The following is a 21777-nucleotide window of genomic DNA, read 5'->3' as shown; positions in this document are numbered from 1 at the left end:
ACTCGGAATCCAGGTGAAAATGTTGGTCCAGGCCTTGTTCCCAGACTGTCTGTGGTCTTGTGATTTTGCATTTTTAACCAGTGCCTCTCCCAGAGGGATTGCCTTTTTCCAGCACCCAGTGTTCTTTAGAGAAGTGCTCCCGGGTCCCAGCCGCCCTCATGAGATCTTGTTGAATCTTTCCAGGATCGACAGCCCCTTCCTTTTCCATCGGTGCGGGATCCAAGACCCCAGGGGCTCGACAGCGCCTACAGGCCCGGAGGCAGCACACCCGCAAGAAATAGCCTTCGTCCCTCCCCCAGCCCCCCACCACCCCTTGCCCAAATCTGGACCTCGGCACCTGCTAGGAAGAGCCTCTGATCCTTCTAGTTCCGTCAAGCAGACCAACCCCAGGCCTCTGGCTTCAGCCCCCAGGGAGGTAGTGGCAGCATCCGGGGCTATTTCCCTCTTTCAGGAAGCAGAAGCCCCAGGTTGGGGGGCCATGGGGGGAGGGACGTGGCAGGGCAGAAGCCTGTTACCTTACTTGAACAGTTGAACTGGTGAAGCTGGAGAGAACTAAAGAAACATCTGTACATACTGCCCACTTCCTTCCCCGACGCTCGTGTAGTGTGTGAGCTCAGGCAGGCAGCCTGCTGCCCGCCTTCTCCCCCGAGAGCCATCTTGGCCGGAGGCCAGCAGGTCAAGCCCTGCCACCTGCATCTCTGTGCACTTGATGGGTTGGGGTGGACCGTCCCTGAAGCCACACCGGGCTTGGCTTGGCTGTACAAGTGGCTTTCCCCCTCCAGTCCCATGAGGGGACTCTTTCCCCACTTCTTGCTGCTTCATCCCTCACCGGTTCCTTGCAGGGTCGATTCCTTTTAAAATGATCCTGAGTCTAGCTTTGCCTTGGAGACCCCAGCTCCAAGGTGCAGCTCCTGCTATTCCACTTCGTCCTGCCAAGTCCGAGCTGACCTTTCACTTCCAGCCCACTCTGCCAGTTTGGCCCCTCAAAGCTTGGTGGCTCAAGACTGTTAGCCTGGCAGACCCAGGGGTGGTGCCTCCCTTGGGAGAGGGAAGCTCTTGGCACAGGCAGGACACCCCACACACAGCCACCCCACCCTGCTGCTTTCAGCTGCCGGCTCCCCCATCATCCCCGTTGACCCCACTGGGCCCGTCTGCCTCTCCGGGATCGTCTGTTTAAAGCTTTGTCCTGTGTTGTTTTGTCTGATGCTCACGTCTGTTGCTCTTTGAATCGAGTTTGGAGGAAGAATTGAATTGTGTGAGTGGCGGCATGTTGGTAGTGCCGGACTTATTAACTGTTGCTCGTTTCTGGGGCCTTGCTAAGCGACGTGGACAGTGGCGCCACTGCGGCTCCAGGTGCCGAGTCTTGAATTCTGACATGGTGTTTCGACTTTAAGGGCTGGCAGCCCAGGAGCACGGGGCCAAGGGGAAGGGCTTCTGCCCTGTGCTCGCCCTTTCCCACCTACCTAGCCTCAGTGTCTGTAGTATACGGTAGAAACCCTAAATTAGTGAACCATTTTAAAATTGTTGTCTTCCTCCCTCCATCCCTTCCCTTCTCCCTTTGTTCCCAAACCCCTTACCCCAGGCCCATGAGCCTTGCTGCCATGCCCATCCTCTTTGGGAGAAGTATGAATGCGTGTGTCTAAATTAAAAGAAAAAAAAAATATTTAAACATTTTTTAACAATAAAAATTTATTTTTGTATTTAAGCTAAATTGCCTTTTAAATTCCTTCAAGCTTGGTTCATTGAGGTGGTTCAGTATAAATGCTATTTGATTAGAAATTAGTTGTGTAGAGTTAAGTTATGCCTGTGTGAAGAGGAGGCTCAGGTGCTGTCCCAGCAGCATTCCTGAGGGACTTGAGCTCCTTCTGGAAACAAAATGTAATTCTTATTTTATGAATAATGTGATGTAGGTGTAACTAGTCCCCTCCCCTTTGTGACTGAGGGTGAATGGTTCGTGGCGGGGGATGCGCCTCCACACCCCGAGAGCTCTGTTGTGTGTGGAGCTGCGGGGGGCCTGAGTCCCGAGTACCTGCTCGGATGGGAAGGGGCGGGCACGGGTCTAGAAATCAGGCTGCTGCTTATACCTCACGGAAGGTAGACCCTCGGCTCGATTACCTCAGCTCCACAGGCAGGACAGCTGGTTCAGGAGCCCCCCGTCCCGAGTGTGAGCGCGGAAATGTGGGTGTGGACACGCACGTGCACTGGACAGGGACGGGAGACTGGGACTTTCCATTATACACGAAGACTGAATTCCTGTGAGTCTAGTTGGAATTTTTAGTATGAATGTGAGATTTTTCTCCTTGCTTATGTCATTAAGAATAAAAAAAACTGTGATCTATCGTAGACCATGTCCTGCGTTTTATTTTTGTGAGCAGCAGTGCGTCACCCACAAAAGCACAGCCCAGGGAAGGGGACCCAAAGCAGAGGAGTGTCCTCTCTCCAGCTGGAGGAACAGGGTTCCCGGTCTTCTTCCTCTAGCCATGACCAGACTGCCATCTGGGGCCTGAGAGGAGTCGGCGCTCTGCGCCCACTACGTGCCAGGGGCAGCCGCCGCTTTCCGCCGCCTCTTCTTCCCCTTTGGGGCTGGGCTGGGCGTCAGCTCTGACGCTGCTGCTTTGGCTTGTGAGCCGGAGCTAGAAGAAAAGTAAAGGGAGTGAGATGTGCCCCAGTCCTCCAGCCTCTTCCAGGAGGCCCCCCAGTCACTCACCTCGGCTCCTCTACCCGCTCAAGCACCGCGATGAAGAAGCCACCGGTGAGCGTGGTCTCAGGGGAGGCCCGGAGGCAGTGTTCAGCGCCTGGAAAGGCACTGAGGCCTCGGTGCGGCCAGGAGGGGAGGACGGGAGCCAGCCTGCAGGCAGGAAATGGGATGGGCTTCTAGGTCAGAGGCGGCCCCCTCCCCCAGGCCCTGGTGGACACCCACTACCTGAAGGCCCCCGGGCTCTGCTGCAAGGCGGCTCGCACCACGTCTTCATTCTCTTCTTGGCAGACAGAGCACGTGGAGTAGACGAGGCGTCGCAGGGCGGGAAACGTGAGCGCGTGGCTCAGTGCCCGCTGCTGGAAGGCAGCCAGTGCTCGCAGGCGCTCTGGGCTCGGCGTGCAAGACTTGGGCTCCTCCAGCTGCCTGCTGGGCATCCCTAGGGAAGAGTGCTTTCAGCACAGCCAGCCCGGAAGAGCAGATTCCGCTTCCAGGAGAGCACGTCTGTCAAGCGTCACAGGAACCAAACCTCAGGCCAGGACACCCAACCACCCCTCATGCCCCAAGGTTGCTCTGGGTCTGTGGGGCCCTGGGCCGTGCTCCCCGCCATCTCACCAGAGCCGCTACAGGAGGGATCCAGCAAGATGTACTGGACCTGACAATAACGCTGGTCCGAGGGCGAGACCGCCAGGAAGTCCTGCTCGGCCAGCTCGCAGCAGGAGACCCCCGCCCGGGCCAGCAGGGTAGCCATAGACGCCAGTCGCTTGGCATCCTGGTCAAAGGCGAAGATCTTCCTAGGGAGGGGAACAGAGTTGAAGTGAACTGAGAACTTAAAGGAGCGTGTAAGAGCCCACAACTCTGACACAGTAACACGTACTTGAAGTCAAGACACGCTATTTAAATGTCTTTAAATTCTAAATTTAAAAGCTCAGTGGTCAGAAATAGCTGGCCTGGGCTCTGTGCTCCGAGGGCTCAGGGACTCACAGCTCATACCTGCCGCCCACTGGGAAGCTTAGGGAACTGCCCTAGGTCCTGAAGGGAACGCTGAAAGGCAAGGCCTCCTTTCAGCCTGCAGGACTTCCTGGAATAAGTGTTCCTTATCTCTTCCTACAAAGTACGGGATCAGATCCCACCCCGCTCCTGTCTGACCAGGGCACTCACCCTTGGTTCTTGAGAAGAGCAGCCAGGTGACTGGTCTTATTGCCTGGGGCAGCGCATGCATCAATGACGTGGGACCCTGGGGGCGGAGCCAGCAGCATGGCCGGGAGACAGCTTGCCTGGCAGCGCAGAGCACAGGGGCTGGGTGAACGGAGGCCCCAGGCTGACCACTCCCTACCTGTTTCCCCCCTTTCCACCCATCCTCCCTACCTTGTCTTGCAGGATGAGGTGACCAGCTTGGTACAGTGGATGGTCGTGCAGATCTGTTTGGGCAGGAAACACAAGCAACTCTGGCAGCAAGGGATCCAGGAGAAAACACTTCCCTTTGAGGGCCCTGATGTCGTTGAGGCTGCCAGGGAATACGAACTGCTTATTCCACATTTTATGCATCCTTCAAGGCCAGGTACCAGCCAGGCACGTCACACGTCACCTGACTGCTTACTGATGCGACAAATGCTTAAAACTGCTCTACTTTTAAGTATATTAACACGCTGATAAGATAGAGGCAGCAGGTAAGAGAATGGGGTTCTCAGGTCTGACTCTGTGTCCAGAAGATCCCAGAGGTGGAGGCATGGGCGCCTCAGCCTCTGTACTTCTGGAAAACGGTAGGTGGGTATTAAATGGCATGCAAACCTCGTTAAGAAAAGATTTTGCACACATTAGGCTCGCAACAGCCAGTACTATCAGAACATAACCCTGGGGAGAGGGGCCTGGTACAGGGAGGTGAATACTGAGTCGATTCCTGATGGAAGAATTAGTACCCTGAGGAGCTGAGGTGAAAACTTTGTTCTCTAAACTATGGAGAAGCACTGTCCATTCACTTGCTCCATGTAGAAAACATGAAAATAACTCGAGAGTAACAACTCAAATGAGAAAGCTAACAAGTAGCAGAAAGAAAGAGTGAATCGCTCAGTCATGTCCGACTCTGAGACCCTGTGGACTGTAGCCCACCAGGGTCCTCTGTCCATGGAATTCTCCAGGCAAGAATACTGGAGTGGGAAGCCATTCCCTTCTCCAGGGGATCTTCCCAACTCAGGGACCAAACCCAGGCCTCCCACATTGCAGGCACATTCTTTACCGTCTGAGCCACTAGGGAAGCCCAACAAGTAGCAGAGCTGGTATCCAAACCTACATACAGCCATCCTCCACCACCCTGGTCTCTAAGCGACACGCTGAAGGCTGACAGGGAGACATCTACAACAGATGAGAGCGACGGAGGGAGAGGAGGGCGACAGAGGGAGAGGAGGCCACTTCCCAGAGCTGTGGATGGACAGAACAGGAGGCAGGAGAGTGCAGGGGCGGGGCGGGGCGGTGGGGGTGGGGGTGGGTGGCTACTGAGCAGCAACCACCGTGGGAACACAGGTGCACAGCAGGCGAGCCTGGAAATGGGGCAGGGAGGCACAGCCCAGCGGAGGGCCAAGGGTTTCTAGTGAGGGAGTAAAGCGTCAGATCTGCATCCAGAACTTTCTGCACCCAACACAAAGAGGATGAGCGTGACAACAAAGTCTGGACGTGGGGAGGCCGGCTGAGGGCTCTCCTGCCAGTCACGGCAGGATACGCTGCTTAAACCCAGGCCGTGTCCAGAGAAGAGAAACACCAAAGGCAGAGCAGTAAACGACCAGACAGACAGCAGGGAAGCATGTACGATAACTCCGTTTATACTCTGACCAAATGGGTGTGCAACAGTGACATCTGTTCAAACAAGGAATGCGCAAGATGCCAAGTTCAGGGATGCAAGGGTGGTTCCATATCCACAAAGTAATCAACATGTGATATACCGCAAACAAGACAAAAATCACATGACCATCTCAACAGATGCAGAAAAGCCATTTGAAAAAATTCAGCATCCACCCATGATAAAAATTCTCATCAAACTTGGTACTGAAGGAACATACAGCAAAATAATAAAGTCTGCATATGACAGACCCACAGCTCACATCACACTCAATGGGGAAAGGCCGAAAGTTCTTGCTCTAAAATCAGGCACAAGACAAGGAGACCTATTCTAGTCACTTCTATTTAATACAACATTCCATGCTCAGTCGCGTCTGACTCTGTGTGACCCCCATTGACTGCAGCCCACCAAGCTGCTCTGTCCAAGGGGTTCTCCAGGCAAGAATACTGGAGTGGTTTGCCATTTCCTCCTCCAGGGGATCTTCCCGATCCAAGGATCAAACCTGGATCCCCTGCATTGGTAGGCTGATTCTTAACCACTGAGCCACCTGGGAAGCCCATTCCATGCTCAGGCAGGGTTCTAAACTCACCTGGAAGCCCGACCCTGGTAGGAGAAACCTTGTCTCTTAAAATAATCAATGGCATCTTCAGCGCAGGTCTTCAGAATGTTCACTCGCACAAATCGAGGCACCTGGGAGGCTAGGAAGCAATCAGCAGTGAGTGAGCAGGAACCGGGCCCACTCCCGAGGGCCTGATGGCTATCCCCTATCTCCACAACACCTCCCAGCTCACCTGAGCCAGGCCTGGATCCCACTTCCAACAGGTCCTCATTCCGGCTCACACCTTGACGAACCTTGAGCCGCGCCAACTCAGCCTTCAGCCTGGCCTGGTGCCGCTCCAGCAGAGGTTTCCATCGGCCCCCGCGCCCTCTAAAGCCTTTTCCCAGCAATAAATCATATACTAGCACCTGGGATGGAGAAAGGAGGCGAGAAAACCTTGAGTATGAAGATCCTGGAACTCCACAGTGCTGGAACTGGAAGAGTTGAACAGACCACCTATCAAGATAGTAACGGGTAAAAGTGAGCTACCCTGTTCAAGATCACACAAGAAATTAACGGATAGGTCATGATTTGAACCTGGTGCCTGGCTTCCCAGTCCCGAACCCCTTCCCCATGGCTTCTCACCAGGAAAAGCTCTGGATCTGAACCCTCCTCCCTTGTCAACATCACCTTTTCGTTTTACCTAAACAGAGCTTGCTGTGCTATCAACACTTTGGTCTTCTGTTCTTAATCTTTCACACAAGGCTCAAAGTTAAAGCATGTGCTGCTGCTGCTGCTAAGTCGCTTCAGTCGTGTCCGACTCTGTGCGACCCCAGAGACAGCAGCCCACCAGGCTCTCCCGCCCCTGGGATTCTCCAGGCAAGAACACTGGAGTTGGTTGCCGTTTCCTTCTCCAATGCATGAAAGTGAAAAGGGAAAGTGAAGTCGCTCAGTCCTATCCGACTCTTAGCGACCCCATGGACTGCAGCCTACCAGGCTCCTCCAATCCATGGGATCTTCCAGGCAAGAGTACTGGAGTGGGCTGCCATTGCCTTCGCCTAAAGTATGTGCCCTGGGATTTCTTTGGAAGGAATGATGCTAAACCTGAAACTCCAGTACTTTGGCCACCTCATGCGAAGAGTTGACTCATTGGAAAAGACTGATGCTGGGAGAGATTGGGGGCAGGAGGAGAAGGGGAGGACAGAGGATGAGATGGCTGGATGGCATCACCGACTCGATGGACGTGAGTCTGAGTGAACTCCGGGAATTGGTGATGGACAGGGAGGCCTGGCGTCCTGCGATTCATGGGGTCGCAAAGAGTCTGACACGACTGAGCGACTGAACTGAACTGAAAGTATGTGCACCTCCTCTCAATTCTTAAACCAGCGAGGGGCTGCGCTCCTCATTTCGGAGCGACTTGCTAGCATCACACAGTGGACGGCGACGGAGCAGAGACCCTAAGGTTAGGAGGGGCTCACCCTCCTGTTGGACAGAGATACGGCAACCCACTCCAGTATTCTTGCCTGGAGAATCCTGTGGACAGAGGAGCCTGGTGGGCTGCTGTTCATGGGGTCTCACAGAGTCGGACACGACTGAAGCCATTTAGCACGCACCCTCCAGTTACCTTGGCTAGGTGCGGCCGCAGCTTCTTCTCGGCTCGCAGGAGGCCGGCGTTGGCGATCACGGCGTCCAGCACGGCGGAGTAGCGCTGCGTCTCGCACACCAGCGCGTACAGCTGCTTCACGTTCTGCGCTCGGCCGAGAGAACCCAGGTGAGACGCGGGCCGGGCCGAGCTAGGCCCCTGCCGGGGCCCCCCTCCCGGGCACGAACCCCGAACCCTGCTACCTGGAAGTTGCTGGCGTATACCAGCCCCTTGAGCGAACCCTGGCGGCTCTCCACGCCGGCCAGCACGGCCGCCGCCGCCGAGTACACAGCCATGCTCCGTGCCCGCGCGAGCGCCTTTACGGCTCTGTCGCGAAGCGCGCGCGGCTCCGCACCGCCCCCACCTGACTTCCGGGGTCAAAGGGCACGGGTGTTCCGGACCCGGAAGTCCCAGCACCCATTGAGGTGGTTCCAGGGCGTGTGGCAGTTCACACTCCTGTAAGGGTCTGGAGGGCAACGCAGAGACCCCGGCTGACCACTTCTTCGCAGTTCTTTGCGTTTTTCTTTCAATCCTTGCCGATATCACAGGCAAACAATGAGATCTTATTGATGTTTTAATTTCTGTGATTGAGGTTAAACATTTTCCCGTTATTGGTCGTTTGTATTTCTTCTGTTATGACATGCAGATGTCTTTTGCTTACCCCTCTATTGTCTCTTCAGTTCAGTTCAGTCGCTCAGTCGTGTTGTTCCATGTCCAGTTCTAACTGTTGCTTCCTGACCTGCATATAGGTTTCTCAAGAGGCAGGTCAGGTGGTCTGGTATTCCCATCTCTTTCAGAATTTTCCACAGTTTACTGTGATCCACACAGTCAAAGGCTTTGGCATAGTCAATAAAACAGAAATAGATGTTTTTCTGGAACTGTCTTGCTTTTTCCATGGCCTTTATATATTAATAATATATACCTTTTATCTTAGGCTTTGCCGTTTTTCCAGTTTTTTCTTTTTTAATGTGGTTTATAATTGTTTTGGACACCATGAAGTTCTCATTTTAAATATATTTATCTTTATGGTTTCTGCCCTTGATGTCACACTTGAAAACCACTTCACACCTGTACAATATAGAAATTATCTATGGCTTCATCATTTCACACTTAAATCCATTGATTGCTGCACTGCCTGTGGGATCTTAGTTCCCTGACCAGGGCTCCAACCTACCCCCTGCAGTGGGAGCGCAGAATCTGAATCTGGGGTTTCATGGCACTGTTGAACACACTTTCTTTCTTGGAAAGCTTTGGCTTCTATGCCTCCTCTGCTGGCATTCCCTCCCATCTCTGCCAAGGTCTAAGTGTCCTTGGCCACCCTGCCTAAGTTGCTCCCCTAGGTTCTGGTGTTCCATTCTCTGACCTCCTTTCCATCAGTCTGATATTTTCTCCCCTGGGGCAGACTCAGCCTTTTCCACACTTGTTCGTACAGGACAAAGTTAACATCCACTAAAGTAGCATAGATGCATACCCTCCACCCCAACCAACCCCTTCCCTCATCTCCAATCCCAGCTGCAGCATCCCATTTTGTTTTGCTGGCTGCACTGCATGGCATGTGGGATCTTATTTCCCAGACCAGGGATCGAACCCTCGCCCACTGTATTGGAAGGCAGAGTCTCAACCACTGGACCACCAGGGAACTGCCCCCGCTGCAGCATCATCCTTTTTGAACCTAGATCCCTGCAGGCTCTTCTCTGCTAGTGCTCCACTTCTTTCAGTTTAAATGCCAATTCCACATGAAAAATTAACTATTATTTCCTCTGTCTCTTGCATATTAGATGTGTATCAGTTAAGATCTTCCTGTTGCAAGCACAAACACTTACTCTGGTTAGCCAACTGAAAGAGAGGATTTATTAAATGGGTGCAGAAGTATGCCATTATGTCCATCATGGTCTGGCTGAAGGCAGGGTGGTGCACACAAGGGAGTCACTGAGGAGAGTTTAAAGAAGGGAATTTTCTAAAAAGAACGGTCAGAGATGAGGAGGCCGACAGGTGATGGCACAGAACTCAGGGCTGGCGACAGCACTGTTCACCACCAGGAATATAGGAAGAGTCGCAGAGAGAGGGGGGACCTTGCAATGCAGAGCCCAGCAGGCAGAAAAGCAAGAAAATAAGTACCTCCAACTCCCTTCTCCTGTCCTGGGATCTCCTGCCAGCCCCTCCCATCAGCTGAACCCAACAGGAAGCCAGAAGTTTGTGCATTCCAGCGAGACCAGCCCCCTGGGCCATGCAGGATGGAGAGCAGAGGTAGAGTCATGAAATTGAAGGAAGAGCTACACAACCAAACACCAAGTCTGGAAAGCGTCAAGCATGCAGCAACCAAGGCCAAGGCCCGACAGATGCAGCTGATCAAGAGACAACAAGCAGGACTTCCCTGGTGGTCCAGAGGTTAAGAATCCACCTGCCAATGCAGGGCACAAGGTTTGATCCCTGATCTGAAAGATTCCACATGCCATGGAGCAACCAAGCTTGTGCACCACAACTCCCGAGCCTGTGCTCTAGAGCCCAGGAACCCCAACTACTGAGCCCGTGCACCTAGAACCCATTCTCCACAAGAGAAGCCACTGCAGCGCGAAGCCTGCCCACCACAACTAGAGAAAGCACGCGCACGGCAATGAAGACCCAGCACAGCCAAGAAGGTTAACAAGTAAATTTTTTAAATTTTCAAAAAAAGAGACAAGAAGCCGCTTTTGATTATTACTCACACAGACGGCAGGAGGAAGATTAGCCAAAGGCAGCAGCTCACGTAGGCCTTGTTGCCCACGCCAGAAAGGATAGTGTGGAAATCAAAGGGCTCATGGCTGTGAGATGCGGCCCCACCAGAGGCCGGAGCTGCTTTTAAAGACCCGAGCATAAAGCAGCGTGCACGTGTGGCAACTGATCACTGCAAATCATTTGACAAGGGAGAAATGACGTCTGTTTTATTATCCTTAAAGTTCACAGTGATAGGGGAATTATGTGTGGGAGTGTTTCCACCCTCAGGGGGAAGAGTGATCATGGTTAGGAGGGGCTAAGGGAAGCCTGGTCTTCCCAGGTGGCACGTGTGGTAAAGAACCTGCCTGTCAATGCAGGAGATGTGAGACGTGGGTTTGATCCCTGGGTCGGGAAGATCTGGAGGGGGGCATGGCAACCCATGCCAGTATTCTTGCCTGGAGAATCCCCATGGACAGAGGAGCCTGACGGGCTACAGTCCATAGGGTCTTAAAGAGTCGGACACAACTGAAGTGACTGAGCATGCATGCAACAAGGGAGCCCAGCTTGATCCTTGGACCCCAAGGCCTGGCTCTGCTGGTTAATAAGCAGGTTAATAGCCCAATAGAGGTTAATAAACATGCCCATGGCTACCATAGTTATTCTCCCAATAATAAATGTTTCTAGGGGCACCCAGGCAAAGACCTCCCCAAAAAAGGAAGTCATTGCCTTCGCTCACTGGAGTCAGCAGGACCCCTCAAGCCCCCATGCCAAGCGGAAAGGCAGCCCTACAGCTTGGTGGGCTGCAGTGGGGAGAGGTGGCCGGGCCCGCTGGGTGGTGGCAGCACCATGGGCAGGGAGTTGCTGCCCCTCTCATGCCAGCACGTGTCCAGGATGGGGTACAGCTTGCCCTGGAAGTCGGCCTGGAACGAGTAGAGTGGCCGAAGGTCGTCGGGGCGGTCGGCGTCGAAGAAGGTGAGCTCCCCCTGCTCATAGTGCAGGTAGATGCCGATGCGGTGGGGGTGGCCCGCCACGGGCAGGGGCACCCGGGGGCAGCCGAAGGCCTCATACACTCGGCCCTCCTTCAGGCCGATGAGCCACACACCATGCTCTGGGGACTTGCTCAGCTTGCCCTTGCGGCTGGCCGTGCCCTTGATGACCCCCAGGCGCCAGTCGCTCTTGCTGCCCACCACCACCTCCCAGTAGTGGCGGCCGCAGGAGAAGCCTCTGCTGGTCAAGACGCACGTGCTGTAATCGAAGCGCTCAGGCTGGCTGGCGCGCCGCTGGGCCAGGAGCCCACACTGCACTACCGTGTTGCCCTTGGAGAGCTCCAGGAGCGGGTGGGCCGTGGCTGGATCCAGCTTGAGGGACTCTGGGGCTGGGGGAGATAGAGGGGAGGTGTGTTCAAGGCGGCCAGCCCTGCCCAAGGGAGGCCAGTGGGAAGCCCTGAGCTTCTTGGAAGAACCAAGTCCCTCATCCCTGTATCAACAGGGCCTGGAAAGGGTGGGGCCAGAGCAGGCAACCCCAGTTCTCTGAAGCAGCGAGTGATGCCTGAAGGGTGGAGAACGGGCCACTGTGAGCCCAGGTGTTCCAGCCAGGAACATGGTGAGGTTGGCCTGCCTAAGGCAGAGGTGCCGATGGAGGAACCTGGGAGACAGCCTGTTACGTGGGTGCCTCAGCTCCGCTCCCCAGGGTTTCTGGAGATTCTAACAACTGCAGTGGCTTCCGTGGGTACGCCAGCAGTGCAGTCAAGGACAAACTATCCCAAATGACCTCTGTGCTCGCTGTCAGCTGACCAGTCTCTATCCAAAACGTGCAAACTATGTTCATGGTTCAGAGATTATCTGCAGGTCTTTCTTCTCTCCCCTTTCTTAAAATATATTTATTTATTTGGCTTTCCTGGGTCTTAATTGTGGCACGTGGGATCTAGTTCCCTGACCAGGGATTGAACCCAGGCCTCCTACATTGGGAGAACAGTCTTAACCACTGGACCACCAGGGAAGTCCCCCTTCTCCTTCTCTTATAGCGATCCTGTTTTTGCCTTTGTTGGGTGAAATCAGTCTACTGACTGACTTCCCTCATATGCTAGTAATGAAGGAGTTAAATGTCTGAGTTATTTTTTGGCAAAGCAGCAGCTGCCATTTATTAAGCATTAAACTACACACACCCTCCCAGGTGGCAAGGTGGTAAGGAATTCGCCTGCCAATGCAGGAGACCCAGGTTTGATCCATGGGTCAGGAAGATCCTTTGGAGTAAGAAATGGCAACCCACTCCAGTATTCTTGCCTGGAGAGTCCCATGGACAGAGGAGCCTGGCAGGTTACAGTCCATGGGGTTGCAAAGAGTTGGACATGACTGAGCACACAAATTGCACACATCTATTTAGAATACACAGCCCAGCAAGGTGAGCTCCTTACAGACAAAGAAACTAAGGTTCAGGGACTACAGATGAGGAAACAGGCTTGGGGGCTTCTCTGCCTGCCCAGTGGTTAAGGCTCTGAGCTCCCAATGCAGGGGGTGAGGGGAGGGGTTCGACCCCCAGTCAGAGAACTAGATCCCCAGGCTGCAGCTCAAAGATCCCACAAGCTGCAACTAAGACCCAGCACAGCCAAATTAAAAACAAAAAACAGGAAACCAAGCCTCAGAAATTACACCACTCAGGCAGTCACCACTTAGAGATGGAGCTGAGCTTGAGCACCCCCTGCTGGCGGAAGCCCAGCCCTGCGCCCTCACTGTCAGCTGCCCCAGCCTCATACAATGGAAGGTTAGGGTTAGGGCTCACCTGGCAGAACCTTTCGGAAAAGCCTTTTCCACACCGTCAGCTTGATGTCAGCCTGGTGCAGGCCTGGCTTGAAGGAGATGGGGCTGAAGGCACCTTCCGAGAGTCGGGCCTGCTGGAGCTCTGGTCTGAAGTCAAAGGTTCACAGTGATGACAGAGCTGCTCACCCAAGTACCCTAGCCTTGTCACCCATGTATAGGTCCGACCGGCTGAGTCCCTGCTCAGAAGACCATGCACTTGAGAGGCCCATCATGTCCCCCCACCAGCCACAATCTGGGGCCCTGCCTCCATCCCGGAAACACTCTGCATTACGCTACGCTACGCTAAGTCACTTCAGTCGTGTCCGACTCTGTGTGACCCCATGGTCTGCAGCCCACCAGGCTCCTCCATCCATGGGATTTTCCAGGCAAGAGTACTGGAGTGGGGTGCCATTGCCTTCTCCGACACTCTGCATTGGTAGCTCTCAAAGGGCAGGTCTGGGACCAGCAGCATCACATCACCTGGGCCTTGTCAGAAATGCAAGTTTTCTTGGGTCCCACCCCAGATCTGCTGACTCAGAACTGATGACTGGGGTCCAGGGATCTATGGTTAAAGAGTCCTCCAGGTGGCTCTGATGAGCTGCTTGAAGAGCACGCCTCTGAATCGGGGGGAACCCTGCCCCCAGCTCCAGCAGGAGTGGAAACCAAACTCAGCCAATCAGATCCTCTGGCCGTTCACTTAAGCCAATGCTTCTAACCCAATTGTCCTTAAAACTAAGGGAAATTGGAAACAAACAAACAAACAAACAAAAAACAGGGAGACACTCATACGGCTCCGAAAGTGCACGGGGAATACCTGGAGGCCATGGCGTGGTACTTCTGGAAGACAAGAGGGAGGCGGGTTAGGGCACCGAGGAGGCCGTACAGAAGCCGTTAGGAAGGGGGAGGCTCTTGGGGACACTGGGGCCTCGTCCGCTCACCCGGATGAACTCATGGTGACTCTCGCTGCCAAACTGCTCCAGCACACCCGTGGCCTGGACCAGCCGCTCCCGGGCGCCCCGGGCCTGCTCCAGCTGCATGTCCAGGGAGGCCACGAGGCCGCGGGTGTGGCCCTCCACCCCCTCCAGGCAGCGGGCCTTCTCCTCGTCCACCAGGTGGTGGAGCTCCTGGAACTCACGGCGGATCACCCAGCTGAAGACATCGGACTCGTTCTGGGACAGGGAGGGGCCAGTCAAAGCAGGAGCCAAGGCTGACCTCGTGTCCCCAGAGCCTGGCAGCTCAGGCCTTCCTGGGCCCTTCCGACCGTTCTCGGTCCTCATCCCTGAGTCCGAGGGCTGACTCCTGCTAGGGTGTTCACACCCGGATGCAGCCCTGGGGGAGGGCAGCAGTGGCAGGGGAGAGGCTGGGCCCCTGGTGCCCAGTTCAGGGCAGTGACTCTGACTCCCTCAGATGGAGTGGTGCTGTCTCCCTCCCCGGGGTGAGGAAGATTCACTGAGCTGACTTTCAAGGACGCTGGTCTCCTGCTTCTGTTTCATGACGACCTGTAAGGCCCAGGCTCCACACCCTCTCAGCCCCAAGGGCCCCTCATTTAGGAAAGGCGGTCAGGCTGTCAAGGTCAAACAGACACAGGTGGCAGGGGCCAGGCAGTCATGCCCACGTGTTAAGCTGTTTACCTCCGGGACTTGGGCTCTGAGTTATCTCTGTCCCAAGGACGTGGAGGACATAAGCCAACTTGGAGACAGCCCTGACAACTGTGGTGAATTCCCCCAGGAGCCTGTGTGCTTTTTCCCACCCCGCCTGGAATGCTTTGAAATTCTGGCTTTATAGGGAAGGCGTGGGTTCCTGTAAAGGACAAATCGGAGCTGGGCTCTGCAGGAAAGGGGAGGTGGTTGGCCCTGGGCAGAGGGGCACAGAGGGCAGGGGCACTCACCACAATCCGAGTCCTGTTGTTCACCAGTTTGGCGATTTGCTCATCTACCTTCTTCTGCTCCTGCTTCAGGTCGGAGATGAGGGCTGCTAGCTCCTCCTGGAGGCAAACGGGCCATGGCCCCGTGAGCCACGACCCCTTCACCCTCCCAGCCCCCGTGGCCAGGGCAGGGGGCTGCCCCATGAACACAAGCACTCCCAGTGGAACCAGGGAGCCACCTGGGTACCCTCGACCCCCAAACAGGTAAGACTATTCAAGAATACTCCAAACTGATGGCAGCAACTGCCCAGAGAGAGGAGGGTCTCCTCGTCATCCTTTTCTGTGACATTGACAGAGACGCTAAATGTGGTTATAGCCACCAGAAGTCACCACACAACATCCATGCCGGGCGACTGTCAATCTTAGGTCAGCACTCCCTGCATGGAATGCTGCCCGTAGGGTACCCACCTGGTAAACCTGCTGGGCCCCAGCAGGTCCAGAGTTAGTGAGCATTTGATCAAGAGTTATCACAAAGAGGCTGGCCCCAAGTGAAGTCAACGGTGTACGCAGCGGCCCAAGTTACACCTGGTGACCCCTCACTCCCTGTGAAACCTGAATCCATCTCTGGCAGCCTTGGGCCCAGCCTGGATTTAGGGCCTCCAGGATGCCATAAACTCACTTCCTCTGGGCTGCCCTGGCCCCATATCCAGCCTAACTAGGGGTCCACCAGAACCACCGAGACCACCCTGTGGCTGCAGGACTCGACGGGAGCCCAGCTGGCCTGTGCCCGTGGGCCGTGCAGAGTATTTGGCTTAGATCGTGCCTAAGCAGAAGTCGGCTGCAGGAGTCTTTCCGGAAGGGAACTGAGAAAAAAACAAAACCAGCCTGGAGATGAAGGAACAGAGTCCTTGCTCTCCGTAACAAGACAGCCGAGCTCACAGGAGTCTGAGAAGGGCGCGGCAACAGTAACCCTCCCAAGGCAGAGAGAGATGGGACTAGTTCCTTCTCATCAACTGGGCCACTGTGAGTGGAAACAGATGGCACAAATAAAGTATCTCAAGATCTCAATCCACAGGAGGAAACAGGAATGCATGAAGGAGATCTGAGGGGACTTCCCTGGCTGTCCCGTGATGAAGACTACACCTTCCAATGCAGGCGGTGCGGGTTCGATCTCTGGTCTGGGCGCTAAGATTCCACATGCCTCATGGCCGAAAAACCAAAACATAAAACAGAAGCAATATTGTAACTGATTCAATAAAGACTTTAAAAATGGTCCATGTCAAAAAAAATTTTTTTTAAAAAGATCTGATAAAGGAACTGAATTTAGTTGCATCAGAGAGGAGTCTTGAAATCATAAAAACCTACATCCAAAAACTAGGGTCCAAGCCCCCCCAGCTCCGAGCCAGAGACGACAAGCTCCCAGCAGTCTCCTTTTCTGCCGGGCAGCCCTCTGCTCATAAAACTGGACTCAGTTGCACTGCACTGCAATTTTGCTTCCTCCTTTCACAGCTCCCTACAACTACTCTTGCCAAGGTAACCGACTCTTACTGCAAAATCTGACTGGTTCTTTTCAATCCTGAGCTGACATTTCACACAAGTGACTTCCATCTTGTCAAAATGCTCTGTTCCTCCAGTTTCCAGAAGACCACATGCAGCCAGCGCTCCTGAGTCCTCTGTGGATTCTTTCTGTCCCCTTCGGGGTTCTCTGCTCAAATCTTAAATCCCGAAGCTCCTGGTGGGCATTCTCAGCGTCTTCCCCATCACCCTGCAGACTCGCTTGGTCAGTCTTCTCTGCACCTCAGACTGCAAAGACCACCTGCATGTAGGTTACCCCCAATCTCTTATTCCCAGCCTCACTCTCCAGTCTACCCTCAGGCAGAGATTGCGCCACATCACGACTGTTTAAACACTTCCAACACTGGTCGTCTGAATAAACCCCTGATCCCTTCTCATGTAACACAGGCCTTTTCATGAGCTGGCCCCTGCTTGGTTCCCCTCACTCCCACCTCACTCTCCCTTGAGCTGAATGGAATAATGTCTAATTCCTCAAATGTGCCATGCCGTTTGCTCCTTGGTCTTTTGCCCATGCTCTTTTTATACTCAGAATGCTTTTCCTCCCCTTCCTTTCAAGTCCTCCTGAGGGTTCAGGTCTCAGCAGTCCACTTCCTCCAGGAAGCCTTCCCTGACCACCCAAGACCATGCAAGAGCCATGTTCCAGCTGGGCTCACCTTTGCCTGTATTGAACCTCAACAGCAGCACCTGACACTCGGGATGGTGTCAGACCCCCAGACTGTGAGTGCTGGCGAAGAGTGAGCTTCTTGCCCACTACTGTACCATGGACACCGGCGCCGCCCGGAGCACATTCTAGAGCTCCTTCCCTACTTGTCTTCCAGGGTTGAAGGGGCAAAGAAAGGCTGCCCAGAGCACCTGGCCAGGAAATCCCGGGAGCAGCTTCCAGGGGCCCCTCTGCCTACACACGCTGATGCACTTCCCTCTTTCTGCCCCGCCTGCACCCTCGTCTCTTTAACTTTGTCATTCCTGGTCCTTACTCCCCCTGTCCCCACTGCTAAACTCTAGGCCATGTACCCTATGACAATTTACCTCCAAGAGCCCTTCCTTGATCAGTTGTCTGGGGAATAAAAAACTGGCCTTGGTTTGAATCCTAGCTCTGCCACTGACAACGCATGACCTTGACTAAGACCCTCATGCGTTCTCTGAGCCTGTTTCCTCATTTATAAATACAACAGTAACCCCACTCTTCATAAACCTTAGATAAACAGACTAACTTAAGACGATATCATTATTATCACTCATCTTAAAATGGTGATCTGCTAGTTCTGAGGCAAGGGTCCATGAGGGCAGGAATCCATTGATTCCACAAAGACATTTTGGGCATTTACTACCTGCCCAGCATGCTTCTAGGTGCAGAAACATCCCAGGGGATGAAACTAAGTCCCTGCCCTCACCTGCCTCAGGGTGAAGTCCCTGGAGGGCTCAAGAATCTAACGAGAGCAGCAGAGGAAAATAAAGCTGGAGGTGGAGGGCAGTAGTTCGTGATGCAGCTCGCTCTCTGTCCCCCAGGGCGGCCCCGCCCCTCGCCCACCTGCCGCCCCCAGCGGCCTCGCTGCCCACCTTCATGCGGCTGTAGACGGTGGAGACGGGTGTGACCCGGTGGTGCTGGTGGGCGCCCAGCAGGCCGCAGAGGCCACAGATGAGCTCCTGGTCCTTCTCGCAGAAGAGGCTGAGCGGGTTCCGGTGGTGTGCGCACACCTGGGGCTCCGGGTCCCCGGGGAGCCGCAGGGCTTCGATCACCTTCGCCAGGGAGACGTTGGGTGGGGAGCTGCTGTAGTCCACCTCCTGCCGACACACGGGGCAGCGCAGCTCCGAGGCCAGGTGGTGGGACAGGGACACCAGGCAGCCCTTGCAGTAGGAGTGGCCGCACTGCAGCATCAGGGGCTCCTTGAAGACCTCCAGGCACATGGGGCACTGCAGGCGGTCCTCCAGCTCGGGCACGCTCACCTGCCACGCCATCCACGGCGCCCTCGGGGCCAGGGCAGCCTCCCTGGAGCCGGCTCCCTCCACTCCTTTGGCCCCCAGCCCCAAGGGCCCTGAAAGGAGAGGCTGCTAAGGACGACAGCCTTGGGTCTGTTTTCCCATCTTTAAATCAAAGGGCTTAAATGAAAAGAGCAGTCACTTGGAGGTCCAGGTGCCTACATTTTAAACTCAGATTTGGAGGTAAACGTGAAGTGACACTAACAATGCAAGCTCCAGCCCAGCGGGCGTCCTGACCTAGAACTGGGCAGCAGAAACAAGCCAAGGTCTTTCCCAGTTTCTAGATCAGTTCTCAAACCCGTGAGCAGCTGGTGGAAGCAGAGTTACAACAGAATTCCTGAGTCACGCCATCACATATCTCCAGTGAGCCCCAGAAATCTGTGCTTACAAGAGACACCCCCCAGGCCATTCTGAAGCAGAGTTCTGTCTTAGAACAATACTGTCCAGGAGCTGGGACCTTGGAGCTCTCTCCTGGGCTCCCACCCTGCTCCCCTGTAAAAACTGATTGGGACTGAAAAGCATCTCACCAGAAGTCAGCAGTGGCCCCAGGGAGAACCCCCGAACTGGCCTCTCAGGATCCTCCGAGCCCTCCAGCGGGGCCTCACACCAGCAACACTGACTCGGTCCGCTCGGCCTTCTCTTCTCCCCAGGATGGGATGGCAGGTGCAGAGACCTGGGATTGTGGCTGGACACCTGTTCTACCTAGTCTCTGCCCCTTTCCTCCTCCCTTTTCCCAGAAACGCCCCATGCCCTCAAGGTCGCTGAGAATCAGGTGGAGGCTGGGCCACATCACGGGACTAGGGAGGGAGCCTCTGCTCGGCCAGCTCTGATAACGGCGGCACTCAGGTAGTCACCTTGGCCAGGCCTGGGGGAGGGTCGGAGACAGAGGGACCAGGTACCCGCTCACACCTCTCAGACCCCAAAAGGGAGTGGACTCGTGCTTTGACTCAATTCTTTCTAAATCTGCATGTCTCCCTCTCTCTCTTTAGAATTCTGAAGATGTTCTTGCTTCCCTAGATTTTAAAATTGATGTATACCTTCTATAAAGTGCACAAATGTTAACCATACGCTTGAAGTACAATTTATACAAGTGCATGCACTCTCAAGGTCAAGATACAGAGGACCAGACTTCCCTGGTGCTACAGTGGACAGGAGTCTGCCTGCCAATGCAGGGGACCCGGGTTCTAACCCTGGGCCGGGAAGATCCACGTGTAATGGAGCAGCTAAGCCCACGCCCCACAACTACTGAACCCCCATACCCTGGAGCCTGTGCTCCGTGCACAACAAGAGAAGCCACCACAGCGAGAAACTCGGGCACCACGAGGAAGAGGAGCCCCTGCTCACCATGCCTGGAGGAAGCCCGTGCGAAGCAACAAAGACCCAGAACAACAACAACAACAACAAAACCGACGTAATTAATTAAAAAACAAAGATACAGAGAAGGTTCTGGGTTGGTGACCGTACCCACGTGCTGGGAGGGTGCTGCACCCCGGTTCCATGGGAACCCAAGTACCTGTGCTCTGGACTCTTCTGGATCTCACCCTACATACCTCTTCATCTGGCTGTTCATTTACATCCTTTATAATAAACTGATAAACAATTTTTTTAATATCAAGCTACAGAACATTTCTAGCACCCAGAGGCTTTATCACATGTCTCTGAGTCAGAACCCCTAACAAAGGGAGCCGCTATCCTGATTCATATCATCACAGATTAATGTGGCCTGGTTTCCATTTTTTTGTTGTTGTCTATGCTGGGTCTTAGTTATGGCATGTGGGATCCAGTTCCCTGACCAGGGATCTAACCTGGCCCCCTGTATTGGGAATTCAGAGCCTTAGCCACTGGACCACCAGGAAAATCCGTGGCCTGGTTTTGAATTTCAAATAAACAGAATTATCAATATATTCTTTTGTGTCCAGGTTTTTAGTCAACATATTGAATAATTATTATTTGGTTTTTTATTTTTATTAAATACATTTTAATTAAAATCTTTCCATGGTTTAACACAAACATAAACTCGAAATGGATTAAAGACCAAAATGTAAGACCAGAAACTATGAAACTCTTAAGAGGGAAATATAGGCAGAACACTTGACATAAATCAAAGCAAGATCCTCTATGACTCACCTCCTACAGTAATAGAAATAAAAACAAAAGTAAACAAGCGGGACCTGATTAAACTTGAAAGCTTTTGCACAGCAAAGGAAACGACAAGCAAGGTGAAAAGACAACCCTCAGAATGGGAGAAAATAATAGCAAATGAAACAACTGACAAAGGATTAATTTCCAAAATATACAAGCAGCTCATACAACTCAAGACCAGAAAAACAAACAACCCAATCAAAAAGTGGGTAAAAGACCTAAACAGACTTTTCTCCAAAGACATACAGATGGCTAACAGACACATGAAAACATACTCAACATTGCTCATTATTACAGAAATGCAAATCAAAACTATAATGAGTTATCACCTCACACCAGTCAGAATAAAGTTGATAAAGTGAAGTCACTCAGTTGTGTCCAACTCTTTGGGACCCCATGGACTGTAGCCTATCAGGCTCCTCAGTCCATGGAATTTCCCAGGCAAGAGTATTGGAATGGGTTGCCATTTCCTTCTCCAGGGGATCTTCCCGACCCAGGGATTGAACCCAGGTCTCCCACATTGCAGGCAGACGCTTTACTGTCTAAGCCACCAGGGAAGCTGGTCAGAATGGCCATCATCAAAAAGTCTACAAACAATAAATGCTGGAGAGGGTGTGGAGAAAAGGGAACACTCTTGCACTGTTGGTGGGAATGTAAATTGACAGCCACTATGGAAGACAGTATGGAGATTCCTTAAAAAACTAGGAATAAAACCATACGACCCAGCAATCCCACTCCTAGGCATATACCCTGAGGAAACCAAAATTGAAAAAGACACATGTATCCCATTGTTCATTGCAGCACTATTTACAATAGCTAGAACATGGAAGTAACCTAGATGTCCATCGACAGATGAATGGATAAAGAAGATGTGATATATATACACAATGGAATATTACTCAGCCATAAAAATATTACTCAGTTCTAAAGAGGTGGATGAACCTAGAACCTATTATATAGAGTGAATTAAGTCAGAAAGAGAAAGATAAATATTGTATTCTATTATATATACAGAATCTAGA

At 53.3% G+C, this 21777-nt stretch overlaps 3 protein-coding genes across 4 annotated transcripts in view; 1 reads left to right on the top strand and 2 right to left on the bottom strand.

The window, feature by feature from the left end:
• POM121C (POM121 transmembrane nucleoporin C) overlaps positions 1–2343 on the top strand; it is a 43979-nt gene extending 41636 nt beyond the window's left edge. For both annotated transcript variants that reach the window (XM_061401928.1, XM_061401927.1), the window contains exon 13: positions 184–2343. In XM_061401928.1, the coding sequence (XP_061257912.1) occupies positions 184–281 (98 nt within the window). In that variant the 3' untranslated portion in view covers positions 282–2343. The remainder of the gene's footprint in view (positions 1–183) is intronic.
• NSUN5 (NOP2/Sun RNA methyltransferase 5) lies at positions 2337–8054 on the bottom strand. The gene is made up of 10 exons (XM_061401929.1): positions 7912–8054; positions 7691–7813; positions 6320–6494; positions 6118–6226; positions 4064–4202; positions 3857–3972; positions 3311–3489; positions 2924–3134; positions 2708–2848; positions 2337–2633 (listed from the first exon to the last, which is right to left on the bottom strand). Exons 1-10 carry the CDS (start codon positions 8002–8004, stop codon positions 2531–2533), a joined length of 1389 nt encoding a protein of 462 aa, XP_061257913.1. The 5' UTR covers positions 8005–8054; the 3' UTR covers positions 2337–2530.
• A 2289-nt stretch (positions 8055–10343) lies between these two features.
• LOC133238616 (E3 ubiquitin-protein ligase TRIM50) lies at positions 10344–21465 on the bottom strand. The gene is made up of 6 exons (XM_061401922.1): positions 18194–21465; positions 15086–15181; positions 14136–14366; positions 14012–14034; positions 13181–13305; positions 10344–11777 (listed from the first exon to the last, which is right to left on the bottom strand). Exons 1-6 carry the CDS (start codon positions 18590–18592, stop codon positions 11188–11190), a joined length of 1464 nt encoding a protein of 487 aa, XP_061257906.1. The 5' UTR covers positions 18593–21465; the 3' UTR covers positions 10344–11187.
• Between the last annotated feature and the right edge of the window lie 312 nt (positions 21466–21777).

Source organism: Bos javanicus, chromosome 25 (genome assembly GCF_032452875.1).
Source record: "Bos javanicus breed banteng chromosome 25, ARS-OSU_banteng_1.0, whole genome shotgun sequence".
NCBI lineage: Eukaryota > Metazoa > Chordata > Mammalia > Artiodactyla > Bovidae > Bos > Bos javanicus.
Note: the sequence above shows the minus strand (reverse complement) of the source record. Positions and strands in the feature narration are given on the sequence as shown.